Source organism: Quercus lobata, chromosome 9, assembly GCF_001633185.2.
Source record: "Quercus lobata isolate SW786 chromosome 9, ValleyOak3.0 Primary Assembly, whole genome shotgun sequence".
Taxonomy (NCBI): domain Eukaryota; kingdom Viridiplantae; phylum Streptophyta; class Magnoliopsida; order Fagales; family Fagaceae; genus Quercus; species Quercus lobata.
In genome coordinates this window covers 17,305,687-17,325,020 of record NC_044912.1, presented here as the reverse complement: position 1 = coordinate 17,325,020, position 19,334 = coordinate 17,305,687, and the positions used below count along the sequence as shown (strand labels likewise).

General features: G+C 37.5%; 1 protein-coding gene across 2 annotated transcripts; it reads left to right on the top strand.

Moving 5' to 3' along the window:
* Window positions 1-13,122: 13,122 nt before the first annotated feature.
* Window positions 13,123-17,345, top strand: LOC115960878. Of its 2 annotated transcripts, none has more exons than XM_031079879.1 (7): window positions 13,123-13,373; window positions 13,456-13,690; window positions 14,883-14,973; window positions 15,137-15,294; window positions 16,302-16,329; window positions 16,528-16,636; window positions 16,904-17,345. In XM_031079879.1, the coding sequence occupies exons 2-7, from the start codon at window positions 13,472-13,474 to the stop codon at window positions 16,983-16,985; spliced, it is 687 nt and encodes a 228-aa protein (XP_030935739.1). In that variant the 5' UTR covers window positions 13,123-13,373; window positions 13,456-13,471; the 3' UTR covers window positions 16,986-17,345. The 2 variants fall into 2 exon arrangements, with proteins under 2 accessions (XP_030935739.1, XP_030935738.1); XM_031079878.1 differs by having other exon boundaries at window positions 13,126-13,373; window positions 15,134-15,294.
* Window positions 17,346-19,334: the final 1,989 nt, after the last annotated feature.

Genomic DNA, 19,334 nt, shown 5'->3' with positions numbered 1-19,334 from the left:
CGAAGTTTACATCGTCCAAGTTTCTTTTCTCATTAATCGAATCTGGACGTTGGCAGGTGCATTTAATGCGGAGGGGACGCATTTTCCTTGACCCAATTTTTCACCCTGCTTCCTTGTGGGCCCCATTCCACTCACATCCCCTTCAGGGGGTTGTTTAGGGATAGCCTTCACCAAGACGTTGATCTTCCCATTGAAGCCCTGGAGTGCCGGGGACAGGATAGTCCTCAGCCGTTCCCCTTGACACCTCGGCCTTCGATCATTCGTCCTCGGCAAACGACATCCTCGGCACGGGCCCTGGGCCCAGATAGAGTTTGGGCCGGATTGTAAACTTCCCAGACCCACAATAGCCCCTCAAAATCCTGCTATCCGTTTCCTCGGACAGATAGGAGGGTTTTGATGATATCAGATATCTGCCAATGCCTGTCAATCCTTGTCACCTATCAGTTTCCGAGGCTTTTCATCTGCTCGAGACACGTTTCTAGAGCCCTTGGAATGCAAAACGTGGCCTCATTAAATACGGGCGGCTTTGTGCTTCCCACGTTCTACGGTATGATGGAAATCGAACGGTGGTGATCTCCTAGTCTTTATGGGCGGGAAAAGGTGTGCAGTTACCTTAGAAAGTATAAAAGATTTTTTGGGGATGGATCCGTCTCTTCAGTTCTACACTTAAGAGTTCTAGTGCGTGTATTCTGGGTTCATCTGAACTTCCGCCCAAATTCAAGTCTATCTCAAGCACATAAAGCCTGTCCGAAGCGTAATTCTTCTCTTATGTAAGTTCCCTACCTCCATTAACTCGCGCTTTTTCTATTCTGGGTTTATTTCTTTTTGGCTCCCTTTCTTCTCCCGTCGCGAGTTGGGTTTGTTTAGTAAATCAAAGAGATGACTAAATTGAGACTGAGGAAATTAGTCGATACTGAAGAGGCAATGAATAATTTCATCGTTGACTATAGGATTCCCCCCAACGTAAGTCTGAAGCACTGTAAGATGGGGGAATGACACTATAAGAGGGAAACAGGCGCAGTAGTAATTCCCGTCCTCGCCTTTGTAAAGGGAGGTATGAGAATCCCTATGGGGCCAGTGACGAGGGGTTACCTCAGGCACTTCCGTTTAGCCCCCACCCAGTGCGCCGGCAACGTTTTTAGGATTCTGGGTTGCGTGGACGCTTTGAATGAGAAGATGGGGTTAAGACTGACCCACCATGACGTGAACTGGTGCTATAACCTCCAAAAATTGAAGGGAAAAACCTACTACATGAAGTCGAGGGACGAAAGGATTCGGTTAATCCAATGCCTCCCTGACTCTAACAAGGGACTGAACAAGGATTTCCTTATTGTCTTTGGGGAATGGCACGATGGCGATCCGTGCCCCATAGTAGAAGGAGAACTAGGTGGGGTACTGGGAATGGAGGGGGGATGACCATTTACGCCATTCTAATATAATGTTGTTCGGTAACTAACCATGCATACGTGTTTGTCTTTTTGTAAATCTACACGCCTACACACGGCATTTTCACTTAGTCAACCGGGCGGACTTGGAGACCGTTTTGCAAGTAGCAGTTTTTGTAAATGACGGAGATGGTCAAGTCCGAGTTGCTCATAAGATATTAGGGTACCCCCCTGTTCAGAAGTCTTTTGCGGACGCAAGGCACGTAATTAGCGCCAGCCGTCTTTGGCTTCCAAAAATTACTGTGGTTGAGACAGGATTCCTTATTTCCCAGGAACCATCCATCCCTGTGAACATCCCACCGATGGGCCCCTCCTCGTCTCATCAAGTAACAGAGGACGAAAGCGAGTTAGACCGGCCCGAGGAAGGATTTGGGGTTTTTGACCTAGTCTACCAATCCGAGGATCCTTCTGGTGATATAGGTGACCCAGTCTTGTCCGAGGCGGAATTGTTGTCACTAGGCACCTCTTCTCAAGCCGAAATGGGACTCAAGAGAAAACCCCTGACCCCCCTTCTCCAACTCCTCGAGGGCCAACCTGGGAAGGATACACAGGGAACGACACAACCCGATACTCCTTCCCCACCACCTCGGCCCCCTACTATCCAGACCAGGTCATCTTCCACCAAGTCACAGCCACAATCCCCCCACCCCGAACTTCCTGCTTCCTCCCAACCAGCTCGACCTCCTCGACCTGAAGGCGCTGATTCAAAGAGAAAGAGGAGCCCCAAGGGCAAGGAAGTCACGGACGGGGGAAAATCCCAACCTTCTAAGGAGAAGGATGAGGCTTCGCGCACTAAACAACTGAAGATTGGACACCAGGGCAAGGGCAAAGAAACTGAAGTCCAAACTTCTCAAGGCAAGGGAAAGGGGATTGAGGCCCAGTCCTTACCGAGTGCCTGGCTTCCTGCCCCAATGCTTCACGGGGGTCCACTACTGGAAACAGCATCCATGAGGGACCTTGGAGATGGTGAGGGTGGCTACGTGGCAGACGCATTAGGGAGAACCATGTTACTCCCTAATGACATGGATGAACTAAGGAAAATGAGGATGCAGGAAGTCTTCCTCAGTACTAAGAGGTACTTGGGCATGGTAAGATTTCTTGAAACCTAAAATTTTACTAACTCTTGCCATTGGTTTGTCACTAACCACACGCTTATCTCCCTTACCAGGCTCTCCAGGCAACCTATAGGATGGAGGAAGAGGTGAATAACAGGAGTAAGGCGGCCGAGAACGAACGCAAGAAGTTCATAACGGCCTCGAAGACTCTCGAAACCTCTGAGGATGAACTTGCCAAAGTCAAGGCTGACTTAACAATAACTATCCGTGAGAGGGATAACGTCTCGGCAGGCCTAGCTAGCGCCCAAAAACAGGCCGAGGACCAAACAAAGCGCGTACTTGAAGCCGAGGATCAGTTGCGAATAGCCAAAGATCTGATTGAGGGTTTAAATAAGCAGCTGGCCGTGGCCGAGCATGACAAAGGGGTGGCGGAATACGCCCGTGATGAAGCCCTAAGGGCCAAGAAGGAGGCCGAGTTTGCCAGAAACGAGGCAGAGGTTGCCAAGGAAACGGCCGAGGATGATGGTTATAATGCGGGGGTGACCGAAACCCACGCCATCCTTAAAGCCCAGATTCCCGGGGTGTGCAGGTTTTATTGCTCCCAGGTTTGGGAAGAAGCATTGAAGCGAGCTGGAGTGGATGCTTCATCTGATTTGTGGAAGGCAGAGAACATATTCTACCCTACTGCCATCTGCGAGGCCACTTCCACCAGCTCCGTGACTATGGATGACCAACCCGAGGAAGGGGTCACCCCGTCGGAAGACTTACAGGTCAGTGGTTCTTCTGGCAAGATGCTCAAAGAGGGAGAACTTCAGGATGTGATAGAAATATCTCAGCATATGGATCCTGAGGCACCTAGAAAGGTTACTGAGCCCGTGGTTGGCATTTAGGTGTCTAGTGCTGAGGAGCCAGCCACACTTGCCCAGCCGCCACAGGCAGTTCCCCTTGCTGTGGTCCCCTAGAGTACCAATGCTGACCCTGTTCAGCCTTCCCCAGAAGGGACTATCCTCCAGGGCGTCGAAGTTGATCCCGTTCCTTCCTCCCAGGACGTGACCGACGCAAAACTAAAAAAGTAGAAATCCTGGCTAGGTTTTTGTATTCGTTTTTAGTTTAACGATTAACTTGTTTCTTTTTATTTCGAAAATTTTCTAATCTGTTAATAATTTGAAAGCATTTGAACATGTATATACGAAATCTTGTTCTTCCTTTTTCCTTCTGGTTACTTGTTAGCTGTCCTCGTTGATACGTAATATTATTTATGAATTCTGCACCGATTCATCTTAACACGTAAGAATATTTGTGCATGCAATACATTTAACATCATGTTTCAAAACCCTAACTTACTTGCACCCGCAGAGCCTTTAGACTCATTTCTAACCCTCATTCAACTAAGATATAGGCATCATTTTAGATATCACGTGTAGCTGCCAAGTCCTGCTTAGTGCCTAGGTTTCATGAAAGTGGTTGGTTTCCCCATAGGTTTGAGTCCGAGGACCATACAATACCTTGGTTCTGTACAAAACTCAGTTTTCTCATCCAAGTAGTTGGTTTCCCCATAGGTTTGAATCCGAGGACCATACCATACCTTGGTTCTGTCCAAAAATCAGTTTTCTCATCCAAGTAGTTTGTTTCCCCATAGGTTTGAGTTCGAGGACCATACAATACCTTAGTTCTGTCCAAAACTCAGTTTTCTCATCCAAGTAGTTGGTTTCCCCATAGGTTTGAGTCCGAGAACCATACAATACCTTGGTTCTGTCCAAAACTCAGTTTTCCTATCCAAGTAGTTGGTTTCCCCATAGGTTTGAGTCCGAGGACCATACAATACCTTGGTTCTGTCCATACAATACCTTGGTTCTGTCCAAAACTCAGTTTTCTCATCCAAGTAGTTGGTTTCCCCATAGGTTTGAGTCCGAGGACCATACAATACCTTGGTTCTGTCCAAAACTCAGTTTTCTCATCCATAGTTGGTTTCCCCATAGGTTTGAGTCCGAGGACCATACAATACCTTGGTTCTGTCCAAAACTCAGTTTTCATCCAAGTAGTTGGTTTCCCCATAGGTTTGAGTCCGAGGACCATACAATACCTTGGTTCTGTCAAAACTCAGTTTTCTCATCCAAGTAGTTGGTTTCCCCATAGGTTTGAGTCCGAGGACCATACAATACTTGGTTCTGTCCAAAACTCAGTTTTCTCATCCAAGTAGTTTTTCCCCAGGTTTGAGTCCGAGGACCATACAATACCTTGGTTCTGTCCAAAAACTCAGTTTTCTCATCCAAGTAGTTGGTTTCCCCATAGGTTTGAGTCCGAGGACCATACAATACCTTGATTCTGTCCAAAACTCAGTTTTCTCATCCAAGTAATTAGTTTCCCCATAAGTTTGAGTCCGAGGACCATACAATACCTTGGTTCTGTCCAAAACTCAGTTTTCTCATCAAAGTAGTTGGTTTCCCCATAGGTTTGAGTCCGAGGACCATACAATACCTTGGTTCTGTCCAAAAACTCAGTTTTCTCATCCAAGTAGTTGGTTTCCCCATAGGTTTGAGTCCGAGGACCATACAATACCTTGGTTCCCTCCAAAACTCAGTTTTCTCATCCAAGTAGTTGGTTTCCCCATAGGTTTGAATCCGAGGATCATACAATACCTTGGTTCTGTCCAAAACTCAGTTTTCTCATCCAAGTAGTTGGTTTCCCCATAGGTTTGAGTCCGAAGACCATACAATACCTTAGTTCTGTCCAAAACTCAGTTTTTTTTTGGCGTGGGACCTTGGCTTTAGGGGAGTTAGCTCCTCGGCCAAGCCCCTAGAACCATCCATGCGATTGACGCTATCAAGCGTAGCCCCTAGTAAAAAATCATAGCCCCTAGCGGAATTTTACACTAGAACTCTATAACCAACTGTTAGAAATGACAAAGGAACTCTCTCGACCTACCGCCTATGCCAACACACAAGCCTTTCCCACAGACGGCGTCAATTGTAAGGACACGATTCGTAACGAACCGCAACGGTGTTGGGCTCGTTCGTAAAAAGGCCCAAACAATATCATTTGTAGAGTATGGGTTTGAAAGGCTAGGCCTTGGTCACCAGGCGGTGGGTCTTTCGTGGTGTTCATACATGATTAAGTCATTTTCGTCCTAGGAGTCTTTCTCCAGAAGGCGGGCTAGGAGGCTCTGGTTTTTGGCCATTTTTTCCCAGCCTCCACTTTGGTGCACTCATCTTTTCATTATATGGTCCTTCTTGGATGATCCTAGCCCTCCACTTGTTGGTCAGGCAGGTGCAGGTGCTTACTTTTGTATCCATCTCATCAACCATCCCCTCTTACTTTCTGCTAGTCGCGAAGATCGAAGTTTACACCGTCCAAGTGTCTTTTCTCATTAATCGGATCTGGACGCTGGCAGGTGCATTTAATGCGGAGGGGACGCATTTTCCTTGACCCAATTTTGCACCCTGCTTCCTTGTGGGCCCCATTCCACTCACATCCCTTTCAGGGGGCTGTTTGAGGATAGCCTTTACCAAGACGTTGATCTTCCCATTGAAGCCCTAGAGTGCCGAGGACAGGATAGTCCTCAGCCGTTCCCCTTGACACCTCGGCCTTCGATCATTCGTCCTCGGCAAACGACATCCTCGGCACGGGCCTTGGACCCAGATAGAGTTTGGGCCGGATTGTAAACTTCCCGGACCCATATTTTTAAATTAAAATTCTATTATATCTATATATAAAAAAAAAAAATTAAATACATCGTTTTCTAAGTTTTGTCTTCCCGCAGTGTTTGGTGCTTGAGTCTACTTCAAGAATTGTAATACGTATGTTCATTTTTTGGCCTTCCAGTTGTAGTCTCCCCTCGTCCATATGTTTTTTTTTTTATTTTTCCCAAAAATAAACTCATCGTTTCATTATTTAAAAAAAAAATCAAATGCTGAAATTTCAAAGTCATGTCAATTTAAACCTTGAAGTGATATGATATTAAAAGTTTAATGCTCGATTTGAAATTAATGAAATTTGAAATTATAAGGTTTAGTTTGTAACTTTTTTTTTTTTTTTTAGAGAATCAGTTTGTAACAATTTAGGTGTCACTTTTAAAACAGTTAATTTAAAATCACTCATAAGTAATATATATTAGAGCTTAAAATGTAATTTGACAAAAGATTTGTGGGATTGAAATCTTGTGTGATCGGGGGGACATGAGCTATTTATGATTTTGCAGGCCTTGGATATGGTCAGCCGGAATTGGCTCCTTAAACAGTCAAACTAATTACCTATCATTGACATAGAGTGGGGCCTAATTTTTAACCTGGGCCACCTGATTTAAAAGATAATGAGTGCTTAAAGTGGAGGAAGACTTGTAAACCGCTTGTTTCGCGGTGTTTAATTATTGGTGCTCAAAATGATAGGAAAATTGTGATTTAAAAAGAGTAAGGAAAATATTAAATATGTGTTTAAACTTTAAAGTCTTTTCAACCAAAAAAAAAAAAAAAACTTTAAAGTATTCATAATGTAAAAAAATGTGTTTGGTACTATATTTTAAATAACACATTCTAAAATGTAAAAAAATATAATTGTATGTTTGGTATGTGTATGTGTGTATTTTTTTTAAAGTGAAGGTTGTATAGTAAAATAATACTATTTTATTTAAGGAGAGAGAAAAAGAAAGGAAAAAAAAAAAAAAAGGAGTTTGGTCTTATCAATGAACCTCACATTTTTCAACTTATTTACCAAAAAAAAAAAAAAAAATCATTTAACAACATTACTTGAAAACTAAAAATGAGTATGGATGAGTTTTCAAAATATATGTTCTAAACACCTTAATTTAAGAATTGTAATACAAATACCCATAATAAAATATCGCTAGCAAACATGTTTTTTTTTTTCTTTTTTTGATCTCACAATTTTCAATGGTTAAATACTAAAAACTGTTACTTGAACATGACTACCAAACAAATCTAACTTTTGTAGGACCATCTCACGAGTGTGTTAAGCTCCTGTCTAGTGCGCACCAATGCACTAGACAGAAGACATGTCACTCAGGACCCTCATGAGTAGGTTTTTTTTTTTAACCTTGTTATGACCTAGAAGTATGACCAAAATGATGAGTCGTGGGACAATAGAACTTGATAGGCAAGCTTTAAAGGGAGCAATAATTGGTCACATTGATTTTGGTAGCCATGCCACCCACCAATTTTAAAGGCCCTAATGTAGTGGGGTTGTCGAGCCATGCTAATTTGTGTGTCGCTTTTCCTTACCAACTCAAAGCTAAACTATCAGCGTCCATAATGGCTGTAATCAATGAGCACATAAAAGCGAGCACCTAAAGAGGTATCCTAATTGGGGGATAGGATTGATTCTTCTTTTGGTAGTCTATTCTGTTACTAGTTCATTGTCCAGATACAAAGCTTTGGTAGAAGGTTGCCATCTATAGAATCGTATTTAATTTGGCCTTTAAATTGAGTGATGTTAAAGATTTAATAAATTCCACCGACAAATTATGATTGGTATAATATTATGTTTACATAAATTTAATATTGACATTATTTTTATTGTTTACCAATTACAACATACTAATTTATCAATTGTGATGAATAATTTTTTTTAAAGATAAAATATATTGTATAAAAAAATTATTATTTTCAATTTGTATGATCATTATATTTTTAAATTGACCGCACCAACGTACATCACAAAGTTAGTCAAATCATGCAGGATTGACATTTTAATAATTTCAATAAAAGAAACAAGTATTTAGTGAAAACATACAAAAATAAAAAAATATTTCTATTTCCATAGATATTTCACTGTGTGCTCTTGATTTGTTTTATGTATAAGCCTTATTTGTTTGTTTGTTTGTTTTTTAGAATCACAAGCCTCATTTGTTGAATAAACAAGGCATGATTTCTTTTCGATGGTTGTACTTAACTCTCTTTGTCTCTCCACGTAAAAGTAAACAAAACACAAGGACAGAGTTCAATGATATGAGGTTGACATCTGACAATGCATTTTGTCTTGCAGGATTATAACCTTGTGGGCCACTAAACAAGCATTCATCGCATGCAACCATCAAATAAACACTTTCACATGTTATGCATATTAAAGTTAAACATGTAATTACAACCTTGACTCATAGGTAGGAAACTAAGAATTTTCTCAATTTTCCTTGTCCTAGTTCCAACTCATGGATTTGTCAACAAAAGCAAAAAGCTCACTTAGAAAGTTTTATGATATAAATTTGAAATGGGACTAGCATCCATATTTTGGAGGACCAGGAGTGTTTTAAATAACTTCATTCCACAACTTCAATGTCACTTGGGTACCTTTTTTTTTTCTTTTTTTTTCTTTTTTTTTTTCACTTGGGTACTTGTGTGTCCCAGTTGTTGATACCAAACAAAAAGCAACGGTACATAGAATTAAAAATCTTCAGTGATTTGATATCTAGACAACAAACAAAATTTGCAGAATTGACTTCCCCCTCCATCTCAGCTAGATAAACTTTAATAGAGCCTTAGCAAAATTGAAAACAAAAATTCTAATAACACATTAAATGTTACAACTTATGTCGCAATTATCCACATTGCAAGTTGTGAGTTGTGGATAAAAACTAGTAAGTTTATGTGAAAATGACAGAATCAGTTACAATTTAACATGTATAATAATTATAGTAAAAGTTGTAACATTTTATATGATACTACGTGTTACTGCTGAATTTGTTTACATCACAAACCAACTATATGCTCTTTTTAATTATTCGGTCAAAATAATGGAAATGCCTGTGGAAATTAAACAAAGAACCAAGAAAGACTAAAAATATTCTTGTGGAAAATTTAATGGGCAACGATGGTATATAGAGGGCAATCTATATGCTTTTCCCTTTTTGTAAGCAAAAACCTGAATATGAAAAATCTAAAGGCATCGAATACTTGACGAAAATTCCACACACTCTCTCTTACTTTATACTGTGCTCACGTGAATCCCTGCAATATGTTCTATTTTCACGCTCCCTGTGCAGTAAATAGTCTGGTCCCTATCAATATGGATTTTTAAATTTAGTAAGGATACACTTATTTTATACTCAACTTGTACGTCAAGTTATGATTTGTTTATAATAAAAATAGTGTCAGTGATATATTTAAGTGAAAGTGACGTTGCTCTTATCGTTAGTTAATAACTTAATAAGGTGCAAGGGTTAAGCCCTTTCTAATATATATTATTGTCAGTTTTTTTAAGATTATTTCTCCTCTCATGTGTGTATTAAAAAAAAAATAAAAAAACTTAATAAGGTGTGAAATTGATTGAAAGTGTGACTGTAGCATTGTTGTTTAACTTTAGAAATGGTGTCTTCCTCTCTATCAGGGATTAGGTGAAGTCTATTCTTTTTTCTTTTTTTTGGGGGGGGGTGGTGGGGGCGTGGTGTTCCAAATCCTGGGTGTGAGCATAAATAAGGAAGAAGAAAAAAATTCACCTTATTTGCATATATGGCTTGTGATTCTCTATTCTAATCTCTATGATGATGCAGAAAGAAACAAAACTATAAAGCATATACCCAGATCCTATTAAAGATGGCTTATCAACATGTCCTGTTAAGTTTTTAGAATAGTCCACCTGATGGCTTTTTGGTAATTGGGTCCATGTGAAAGTTTGGCCCAAAATAGGGTCCAGACAAATAGGTGGGCTCCAAAACAACCCAAAACATGTCACATGTAAGGTTTTTTTATTAGCTGTTACATTGGCCGGCTTCCCCTTCACTGTCACTAGGCATAAAAAGACATTTTAAGTTTCTTAATCACAAGGAAATCCATCAAATCTTTGTCACATCATGTAGGAACTAGGAAATATATTGCTCCAATCACTAATGGCCTTTAAATCAAATTGTATATTCAGCTTTATAAACATTGGATGTTGGTTGGAATTTAGCACTCTGGGGAATATGAGCAAATTGTCAAATTAAGAAAAAAAATATTGCTTAATTTAAATTACTTTCAATGGCAATGCGTAAGAAGACAGACAAGTTTTATATTAGTTATTGTGAAATTTTGTGAACGTTTTATTATTATGAGTTATGTGATTGATAGGTGCTATGTCCATAATCTTTTCTAAACACTTTCACAACAAAACTTAGATGAAAGGTTGTTACAAGTTTTTAATTTGAATCCATCATTAAAATTACTTTCTTGTCCACTTGTAACAGTTCATAACAACTTATCACTTACTATGAGTTATGACATTGACAAGTGCCATGTCCACAACTTTTTCTAAACACTTTCACAACAAATCTTAGGTGACACGTTGTTAAGGTTCAAAAAATCACAATGTTGTACCAAGGCCCAAAACAACACAGAGGATTGAAATTTAGAAAAACATTTGGGCTTTTAATAAAAAAAAGGGGAGGCCCAAACCCACAAAGGGTCCATAAAGAGGGACCCAAATCCATGGATGGGCAAGCTTTGGACCTCACGAAACAAAGGAAAGAAAAAGTCCGGAAAAAACTGGACCAAGATACCTGGGAATTCTCAGGAGCCTAGGATCCTCGGGATGTGCAGTAAGGCTAGGTTGTGACTAAGACAGTTCAAAGGGGGCATGCCCAGAAACACGAAGAACAAGGATAGATATGTCCCTATCAGCCAGCCAATGATGCAAATAAGGGATTAGAAGATTCGGGGACCAATAACTCATGAGTAAAAGTCTGGTACTTCGGGGAACTCAGGAAGAGAAACCATGAAGGAAGGTAATTGGGGATCTTTAAGCCTGGTAGGAAGAAACCAGCTCACTTGAGAAAAATGACAAAGGAAAAAGCAGCTAAAAGGTAGGTTTGAAAAGGTGGAATCTAGAAGACTTGGGGGAAAAAAAGACCAAAAGTCGGCCCTCTAGAACCCCCCAGAACGGAAAAGTCAGTTAGGGTCTTTTGAAGAGGGAACCTCAAAAGAAGGAAATAATGAAGAATGAGTAAGGGACTACCCACCAATGTTGCTAACACAATATTGGTTATGGTACCTAGGGGAGCAAATAGAGGGAATCAATGATACCTTAGAAATCCTAGGATGACACTATAAAACAAGAAGTAGCCAACAATGAAAGGCATTTAGCAAGAGTGGAATTAGAGTAAAATCCGTGAGCAAACATTGTTAGAATTCAAAAAAAGAGAAAATAGAGGGAAAAACACCGTTTGAAATCCTCAAAACTGTCACTAGAGAACACACTTGGATTCAAAGGGATTTAAACTTCGCAAGTCTCAGAGACCTGAAGAGTCATTTAAGTTTGTGATTTTTGAACTTATTTGGACTTTGTAACACGTTCTAGTGAGCATAATGTATTACAAAATTAAATAAATAATGAAACACTCCATGTTATCCTAAGGATCCCTAACGTTTTATTTATTTATTTTATTTTATTTTATTTTATTTTACTTTCTTTTCTTTTCCTTGTTATTTCATTCTTTACTGTTCCTTACTATTCAATACGTATATGCTTGTTGTATGTTAGCATGTATGTGTTGTATGATCCACGCTTTGTGCACCACTTGGTTTGAAATCAGCCCAATTTAGCTGCGATGAACCAAGCCCAATCCCTTAAAGCATAAAGTATAAGGCCTAGGATCCTTGTTTCTTTACTTGGGCCCGTGTGTTGTTTAAAAAAAAAAAAAAAAAAAACCCACACACAGGTTTTTAATTTGAATCCACTACTGAAATTATTTTTATTGTCCACTTATAATAATTCATAACAACTTGTCATCTAGAATTTGTTGTCAAAGTATGGTAAAAATATTATGAACATGGCATTTCTCTACCACATTAGCTTTATTATTTAAATACAATTTAAAATGGTTTTAATTTTAAATCTTTAATTAATAAAGTTAAGACTTGAGAGTTTGAATTTTAATAAATTACATGGTTAAATTTAAATTTAAAAGCATTTAAGAAAGTAAACAAATAAATAAATGCAATATTATGATTCAGATTTCTATTTAAACTAAAAAATAGTTAATGCCTTGACTTAATAATAAAGAGCAATCAAATCCCACAGTAATCCAAATTAACAAGTTTGGCAATTAAGCGAAGGTTTCAAATGTTTTTATCTCAACAAATTTAGAAACATTCGTTTGCAACTTGCAGGTAAACAAACTTAGAATTTGTTGTCAAAGTATGATAAAAATATTATCAACGTGGCATTTTCTTATGATATTAGCTTTATTATTTAAATACAATTTAGGATGATTTTAATTTCAAATCTTTAATTAATAAAGTTAAGACTTGCAACTTTGAATTTTAATAAATTACGTGTTTAAATTTAAATTTAAATTTAAAATCATTTAAGAAAATAAATAAATAAATGCAATGTTATGATTCAGTTTTCTGTTTAAACTAAAAAAAAAAAGTTAATGTATTGACTTAATAATAAAGTGTAATTAAATCACACAGTAATCCAAAATTAACAAGTTCAACAATCAAGCCAGAAGGTTTCAGATGTTTTTACCTCAACAAATTTAGAAACATTCGTTTGCAACTTGCAGGTTAGCACACCAATTAGCTCAGCTTAATAGTAATTAACAAATAAATTCCCCAAATTCATCTGATTAAACAAATTCAATAGCACTATTATTTACCGTTTCCGTGTACTAGTTGAAAACTTTGAAACACAAATTCCAAATTCACGAGAAACATTAAAAAAATAATAGAGTCCCCCAAAAAACCATCACGTTTGGGAAAACTAGAAGACAAGGTAAAAACAAAACAAAAGCCGCACATGTCCGATAATTCTCCGAACCCAAAACTCAAACCTCAAAAAACAACAACACGATCTATCTGAATTCCATAGGGTTCCCAATTCATGGACCTGGAAAAACAATTTCCTAGGGCGTGAAAAACTAAAAAGCAAAGGAAAAGGAATTTTCAAGGTATTCAAATTCTTGTGATTTTGAAATTTTTATTAGAGCTGGCTTTTTCTGAGTCTGTGAATTGTGTTATATATATATATAGCTAGGGCTTGTTGCACATGGAGATTTCGGAGACGGATAGGGTTCGATTGAAGAGGAAGACTTTGCAGTCTGTGGTGGAACAGTGTCAACGAGCTCTTGAATTGCTCGCTACGACGAGCGGTGTTGACGGTGGCGGTGACGATGAGGAAGACGATGACGGTGACGGTGACGGTGGCACACGTGGCGAAAGCTCAGCCTCGGGATCTCTCCGTGGCAGTGATCGAGAAGCCGATGAGGTATGAATTTTTGTGATCAATTTGGTTTCTAGGGTTTTTTTAATTTTTTTTATTTTATGCTTTGTACGGACAATTTAGTTGTAGTTTAGCTAATGAAAATTGCCAATTGGATTTGAATTGTGAGAGAAACCTTAGCAAAATCTAGTGAATCTTTAGCTTTGAATTTGTTTTTGTTTTTAAAATTTGTGAGACTGAAAACTGAAAACGAAAGCATTAATTGGAAAGTGTTTTTCAAATTTTTTTTTTTTTTGTTGGGTGATTACTGATTAGCCTTTTGAATTTGTGGTGGGACATACTGAATTTATTTTCCTTTATTTCAATACATAGTGTTTGTTTTTTTAGCTGAGCCTGTGTCTCTGGTATGCGGCATTGAATGTTTGAGGCATGCTGGTTTGCAACTAGGATTGGTTATACAATGAATGCTTGGGTCAGGATTTACTGGATAATGAATTAGTATACTGAGTCTGCTGTCTACGGCTGAGCTGATTTTTAGTTCAGGCCAATGTTAAGAATGGTTAAAGTCGTTCTAAAGACGGTTATTTGAAGTCATGTTTGTTCTGCAATTTTGTTATCCGAGGTTTACCTCGATTCACATCATCAAAAATAGAAATTGCTATTGATTAAGAGGGTCTGTAGTTTGAGACTGTTGCTCTGAACTTAATTGCCTTCCCATTGGAATGTGAGTCCTGAATTTTGATGTTAATGTTCAAATAAAAATAAATGAAGGGCCCCATTTTCAAATTTGTAGGCGTAACCCGTTGTTTGTCATGAAAATTATCCCTTTATACCATTATTAAGCAATTAAGGGTTTGTCTTCGTTAATTACCACACTAATTTAAGCAGACAGATCTTTGATCCAGCGTCATGTGCCATATATTAAGTCTGTGCCAACTATTTATATACTTTAAGATCAATATATTTCAAACCTCCTCTCTTGTATGGCACATCATGCTCTGGAACCTTTAGATAGACGTGCTAGTGAAAATTTTCTGTTTTCTTCCCCCATTTAAAACACCATTCATATAATGTAGTAGAAATAAGTTGCCCTTGTCATACCCAAATCTTGTAGCCTTGTCCAGTGTAGTCAATAAATACTAATTGTGAATGAGTTATGCATTTTTGTGATTCATTGAGAGGATAATATATGCTTACTTCCATTTTGTAACTCCATATCCTCTCCATCTTACTACAGTTGTGCGATCTTCTTAAGTCTAGAGTTCAATGCGTCGACTTCCTTGAAAAGCTAGAGAGTGCACAGGCAACAGTTCCACAAAATATGGCTGGTATGAATGCAAAGATGGCTCCATTTTTTGACTTGTTGCCAAATACGCTAGTCTTTTTGAAGTTCAGCCGTTAGCAACTTTGTGCTTGGATTTATAATAGTTGGCCTTTTCTCATTAAGGCTTGGAATTGGATGCTAAAAAATTTCTTGTACTGTCACAGAAGAAGGTAATTCTTGGGATGTGGTCGATAAAAATGATCTATGGGAAAGAGAAAGTGATGAATCAGAACAAGAAGACTATGTTCTTGTTAAGCAAGAAGATATAGTAGAGGGCATTGCGTGCTTCATGGCTGCATATTTGTTGTCCCTCAAACAGACTAAGGTGTGCCAGGTTTCCACTCTTTGTTAAAATTTGAAGTTTCCTGGATCGATCTTTCCCTAGTTAGTTAACTTATCATTATTATGATTATTATTATTTTTGAAAATTTCAAACAGTATCCCACACTTGTATAACCATCCTTGACTTCAATTGATTTTATGCCATGGCTGTTATTGACCCTTATTATAGAACTTATAAGTTATAATGAACTCATGGGAGCCATATTTTAACAGTTGTTGGAAATATGATTGGATATGGTTTCCTTATCCATTTTCTTCTCTTGTTTTGATCGAAAAAGTTTGATCAATTACCGGTCCTGTTTAAGTGTATCTGTTGGACCACATCTAATGGTTTAAATTTGTACATATACTTTTGCTACGTTAAAAGCTTGCTTGAGTGAGGGTCTCTGGGCATGTTTTGTATCCAAGTGCTTTTTGCACGCGTAAGTATTAACCCTTATACAGCATTCAGCAAATCGATAGTGCTCTAGGAAAGAGGTATCATTGAATTAAGATTAGTATGCATGCTAGAGTTTGATTTTCTTTTTAATGACCTCTTCAGAAAATGACCCCAAGGATCTATTATGGGTTTACAACAACAGAAAGCCTTAGTCCCAAATATTATGGGTTTCATGTTAAAAAGATTTGCAATCCTTTCTAAGTATGGTATTAAAGTTGCTATGCGTTTGAAGATGCAACTTGGATTATAAGTTATGCTATTGTATTTTCTATTATGCCAGATGAAAGCAATGGGGATCGTATAATTATATATTTGACTTTGTGGAGATCAACATGTGTTAACATGGTGCCTTATCTGCTCTGTTGTTGAACCCAGATTAAAGAATTTGTGAAGTTTTTTTTCTAGTTTTAACTGTGTCACACACAATTTTAATGACAAGGTCTATACATGTCAACCATGGGTTATAAAAAGAAATTAAGGAGTAAAAAGATGATGATATACTTTCTTTGAAGAATAAAATGTTTTCTAAATGGTTGATGTTTATTTTGCAGGATTTGACGCCAAACCAGCTCCAGGATGGTAAGTTTGATTGGCTTTATCCTTCAACTGTTCTGTGCCTATATTTTTCTTCCTAATGTTGTATGATGAATTGAAGAGAAAAATTTCTGTAGTTTTCTTTCACCTGTTCATTCCAAATACAACTTATGTGTAGTTGTAACAATTTTGTTGCCGGTGATATCGGAATGGAGTTCTGACATTCTCTGAATTCTTTTTTAGCCCTTAGCAAGACATTCTCAGTGAAAAAGAAAAAGGGAAAGCTTCGGAAGGCATGGGATGGAAGCAAAGTTATTTATAATGTGGCATCTTGGGGTGCAACTGCTATAGGGTAGGTTAATTATGCTAAATCCTGCTTATATGTACATGGTCTATATTTATTATGCAGTGTGTAATGGTGATTTTATAGTGTCGGCTACTAGTGTGAGGTGAACTATGTCTTCTGATCAGTACCTTGCCAAGTTCCAAGAATCTTCACTTTGCTCCCACATCTATATTTGATTGATCAAGCCATTATTTAATTATTATTATTATTTTTTTTTATAGAATTACCTTATCTACTGATCTTGATCTTTTTTTTCTTTTTTTCCCCGAACAGGATATACCAAAACCCTGTAATTCTAAGGGCTGCAACCAAGGCATTCTGGACTTCTTGTCATGTGATATCAAAGCTTCTCTGATTTGCTTGTGCTGCGTGGAGAAAAAGTCCGATGTTAGGATTCTTTGTCGTATTTGTGGTTGTGCTAGCTCGGTGTTCCATACGTTGTAACATTAATGCAATTCATTTCATGACCACTGATTAATTAGTTTGTTGACATCATTTTTAATCCTGTAAATATTTCTTCCTTTCGAAGCATTTCCAGAGTGCAATTCAAATCATTGGAAAAGTTTCATTGTAAGGCTTGCAGTCTTATTCTTACTTGCACTTTTATTAAGGTTATCTCCCTGAGTGCACGGACTTGCATTAGCTAGCAACAGATGTATATATTCGTTGTATTATTATGTTGTCAATAAGTGGCACCGAACAACCGATGGGATTATATTACTTGTAATTAGGTCATGGCTTATCATATGATTCTTAATTAGTAAGCAATTGTTACTCTTTAGCATCTGCATTGTAGAACAAATTTAAGTGAAAATATGGTTCTGAAATTAAAGAAAGAATAACATGTTTCAACTAGTCTTGGTGGGAAAAAAATAAAAAAAATAAAAACTAGTTCCTCGTGTCTTATTTAAACCTAATTCAATTGGTGGCACATGATATTCAGATATTCTATGTTTTATTCTTTGTCCTAATTTAAATATGGAATGATGGTAGGAGGAATGAACATTTAAACCTAATCCAACAAATTTGCTTCTTTAAAGGGATCACGTTTGTTCGATTCGAAGATGCTGCCTTAATAAAATGGTTGGTTGGGAATCTAGCTAATATTATTATGTAGGTTTTAATTAACTTGGACGACAAAGTTGTTCGTACTTTTACAGACGTGAAAGGATCTCTATGAACAGGTGGCTTGCACATATGTCACAGCACACACATCCTGTGAAATATGAATATTCGGTCCAGATATAGAGAATTATTTTTATTATTTTTATTTTGAGAAAGAAACCATTTGATGAGTTTGTTTTGACCAAAGCAGCACACGTTGTGCTGGACCATTGAGCGGAACAATTCGCGGCTACTCGAGAATAGGCAAAAATCTTGTATACTTTGGGCATATAAGCTATGGGATCCACATGTCAGTTTCACCTAAGTTAAAGATACTTTCTTTTAAATCTCATATGTCAGTTTCACCTAAGTTAAAGATACTTTCTTCTAAAATAAGGGATTATACATTTCTAGTGGGGCGATGTATCTAAGTGCAGAATTTTATTTACAATACTTACAGTGACTGAATAGTAAATTTTTTTTTTTTGTCTCTATATTTTGGAGAATCATCCGTAGAGCTGGAATGTCTGAAAATCTAAGAACCTAGGCCAAATAATGGGTGTCTTTAGATTCTAGACCACCTTTTAGACCATATTATTGGTGCCCAAAAGAACCAATCACAAGAGACTAGAAAGAAACTTTGTCATCTTGTGCCAATTGAGAGTAATTATTAGGGATCTTCATAAGCATCATTTTGGTGAGAAACAAGCTTTTAGCAGCAGTAAACATTGAAGTTTTTTGGTCATTGTGCAAGCCAGACAAATAAGAGAATCAATACTTATTATATTGTCTATAAAAAAAATATAAAAATAAAATAAAATAAAACCAGTACTTGTTTGAAATAGATTATGTCACAAAAAGAATAAAGTGAAATAGTCAAATTATAGGTTTATCAAAAAAAGAAATAGTCATGTTAACAAAACTTCAATGCAAAAACTTAGGCCGTTGGTTGCTTAGATCCTTGCTATGGCTTGTGAGTTGTGACAATCTAAGAGAGAGGTGGCAGGCTCTTTTATAACGTTACTACTAGGTCTAGCTGTTTCTGTTACACAAGGTACGGTCTGAATTCCAACAAAGAGGCTACCCACACATATTTCGCTTAAAGGTGCAGTTCTCATTTTCCTACCGCTTTCCTGGTTTATTGGGTTACGCATTTGCATTCACATGTAACCCGAACGAGACTAACACCTAAAGCTTTACATGAAACAAGGTGACTTTGCTGGCAATCCTAAGGAAACAGTAAGTCCTCTATTTATTTCAGCGATAATATTCCCTAAAAAATAAATCATTTTTCAAAAAATATTTTCTAGAAAACTATCTCATTTTCCTATGTTTGGTAGTAACCTTAAATGAGTTTAAAAAACAATCTTCTAACTTTCCTTATATAGCTTATTATGAGATAAAGTTGTTTTCAAAAAAATTTAATGGAAAACAATTTTTAAAAATAAGTCATACTTTTTATGTTGACCAGAGATAGTTTTTCTTTAATTCATTTTTCTGATGCTACCAATCACTGAAAAACACGGAAAACTATTCTTATACAAGATTTTCATCAAAACAAAAATTGTATTCATAACTATTGATGTGGCATTAAAGGCTT

Excerpts from the sequence above, each read along its gene's own strand:
- LOC115960878 (XM_031079878.1), top strand. The coding sequence starts at position 13,472 with ATGGAGATTTCGGAGACGGATAGGGTTCGATTGAAGAGGAAGACTTTG. Across the intron at positions 15,295-16,301 it reads TGTCCCTCAAACAGACTAAG|GATTTGACGCCAAACCAGCT; the intron begins GTGTGCCAGGTT and ends TTTATTTTGCAG. Across the intron at positions 16,637-16,903 it reads TGGGGTGCAACTGCTATAGG|GATATACCAAAACCCTGTAA; the intron begins GTAGGTTAATTA and ends TTCCCCGAACAG.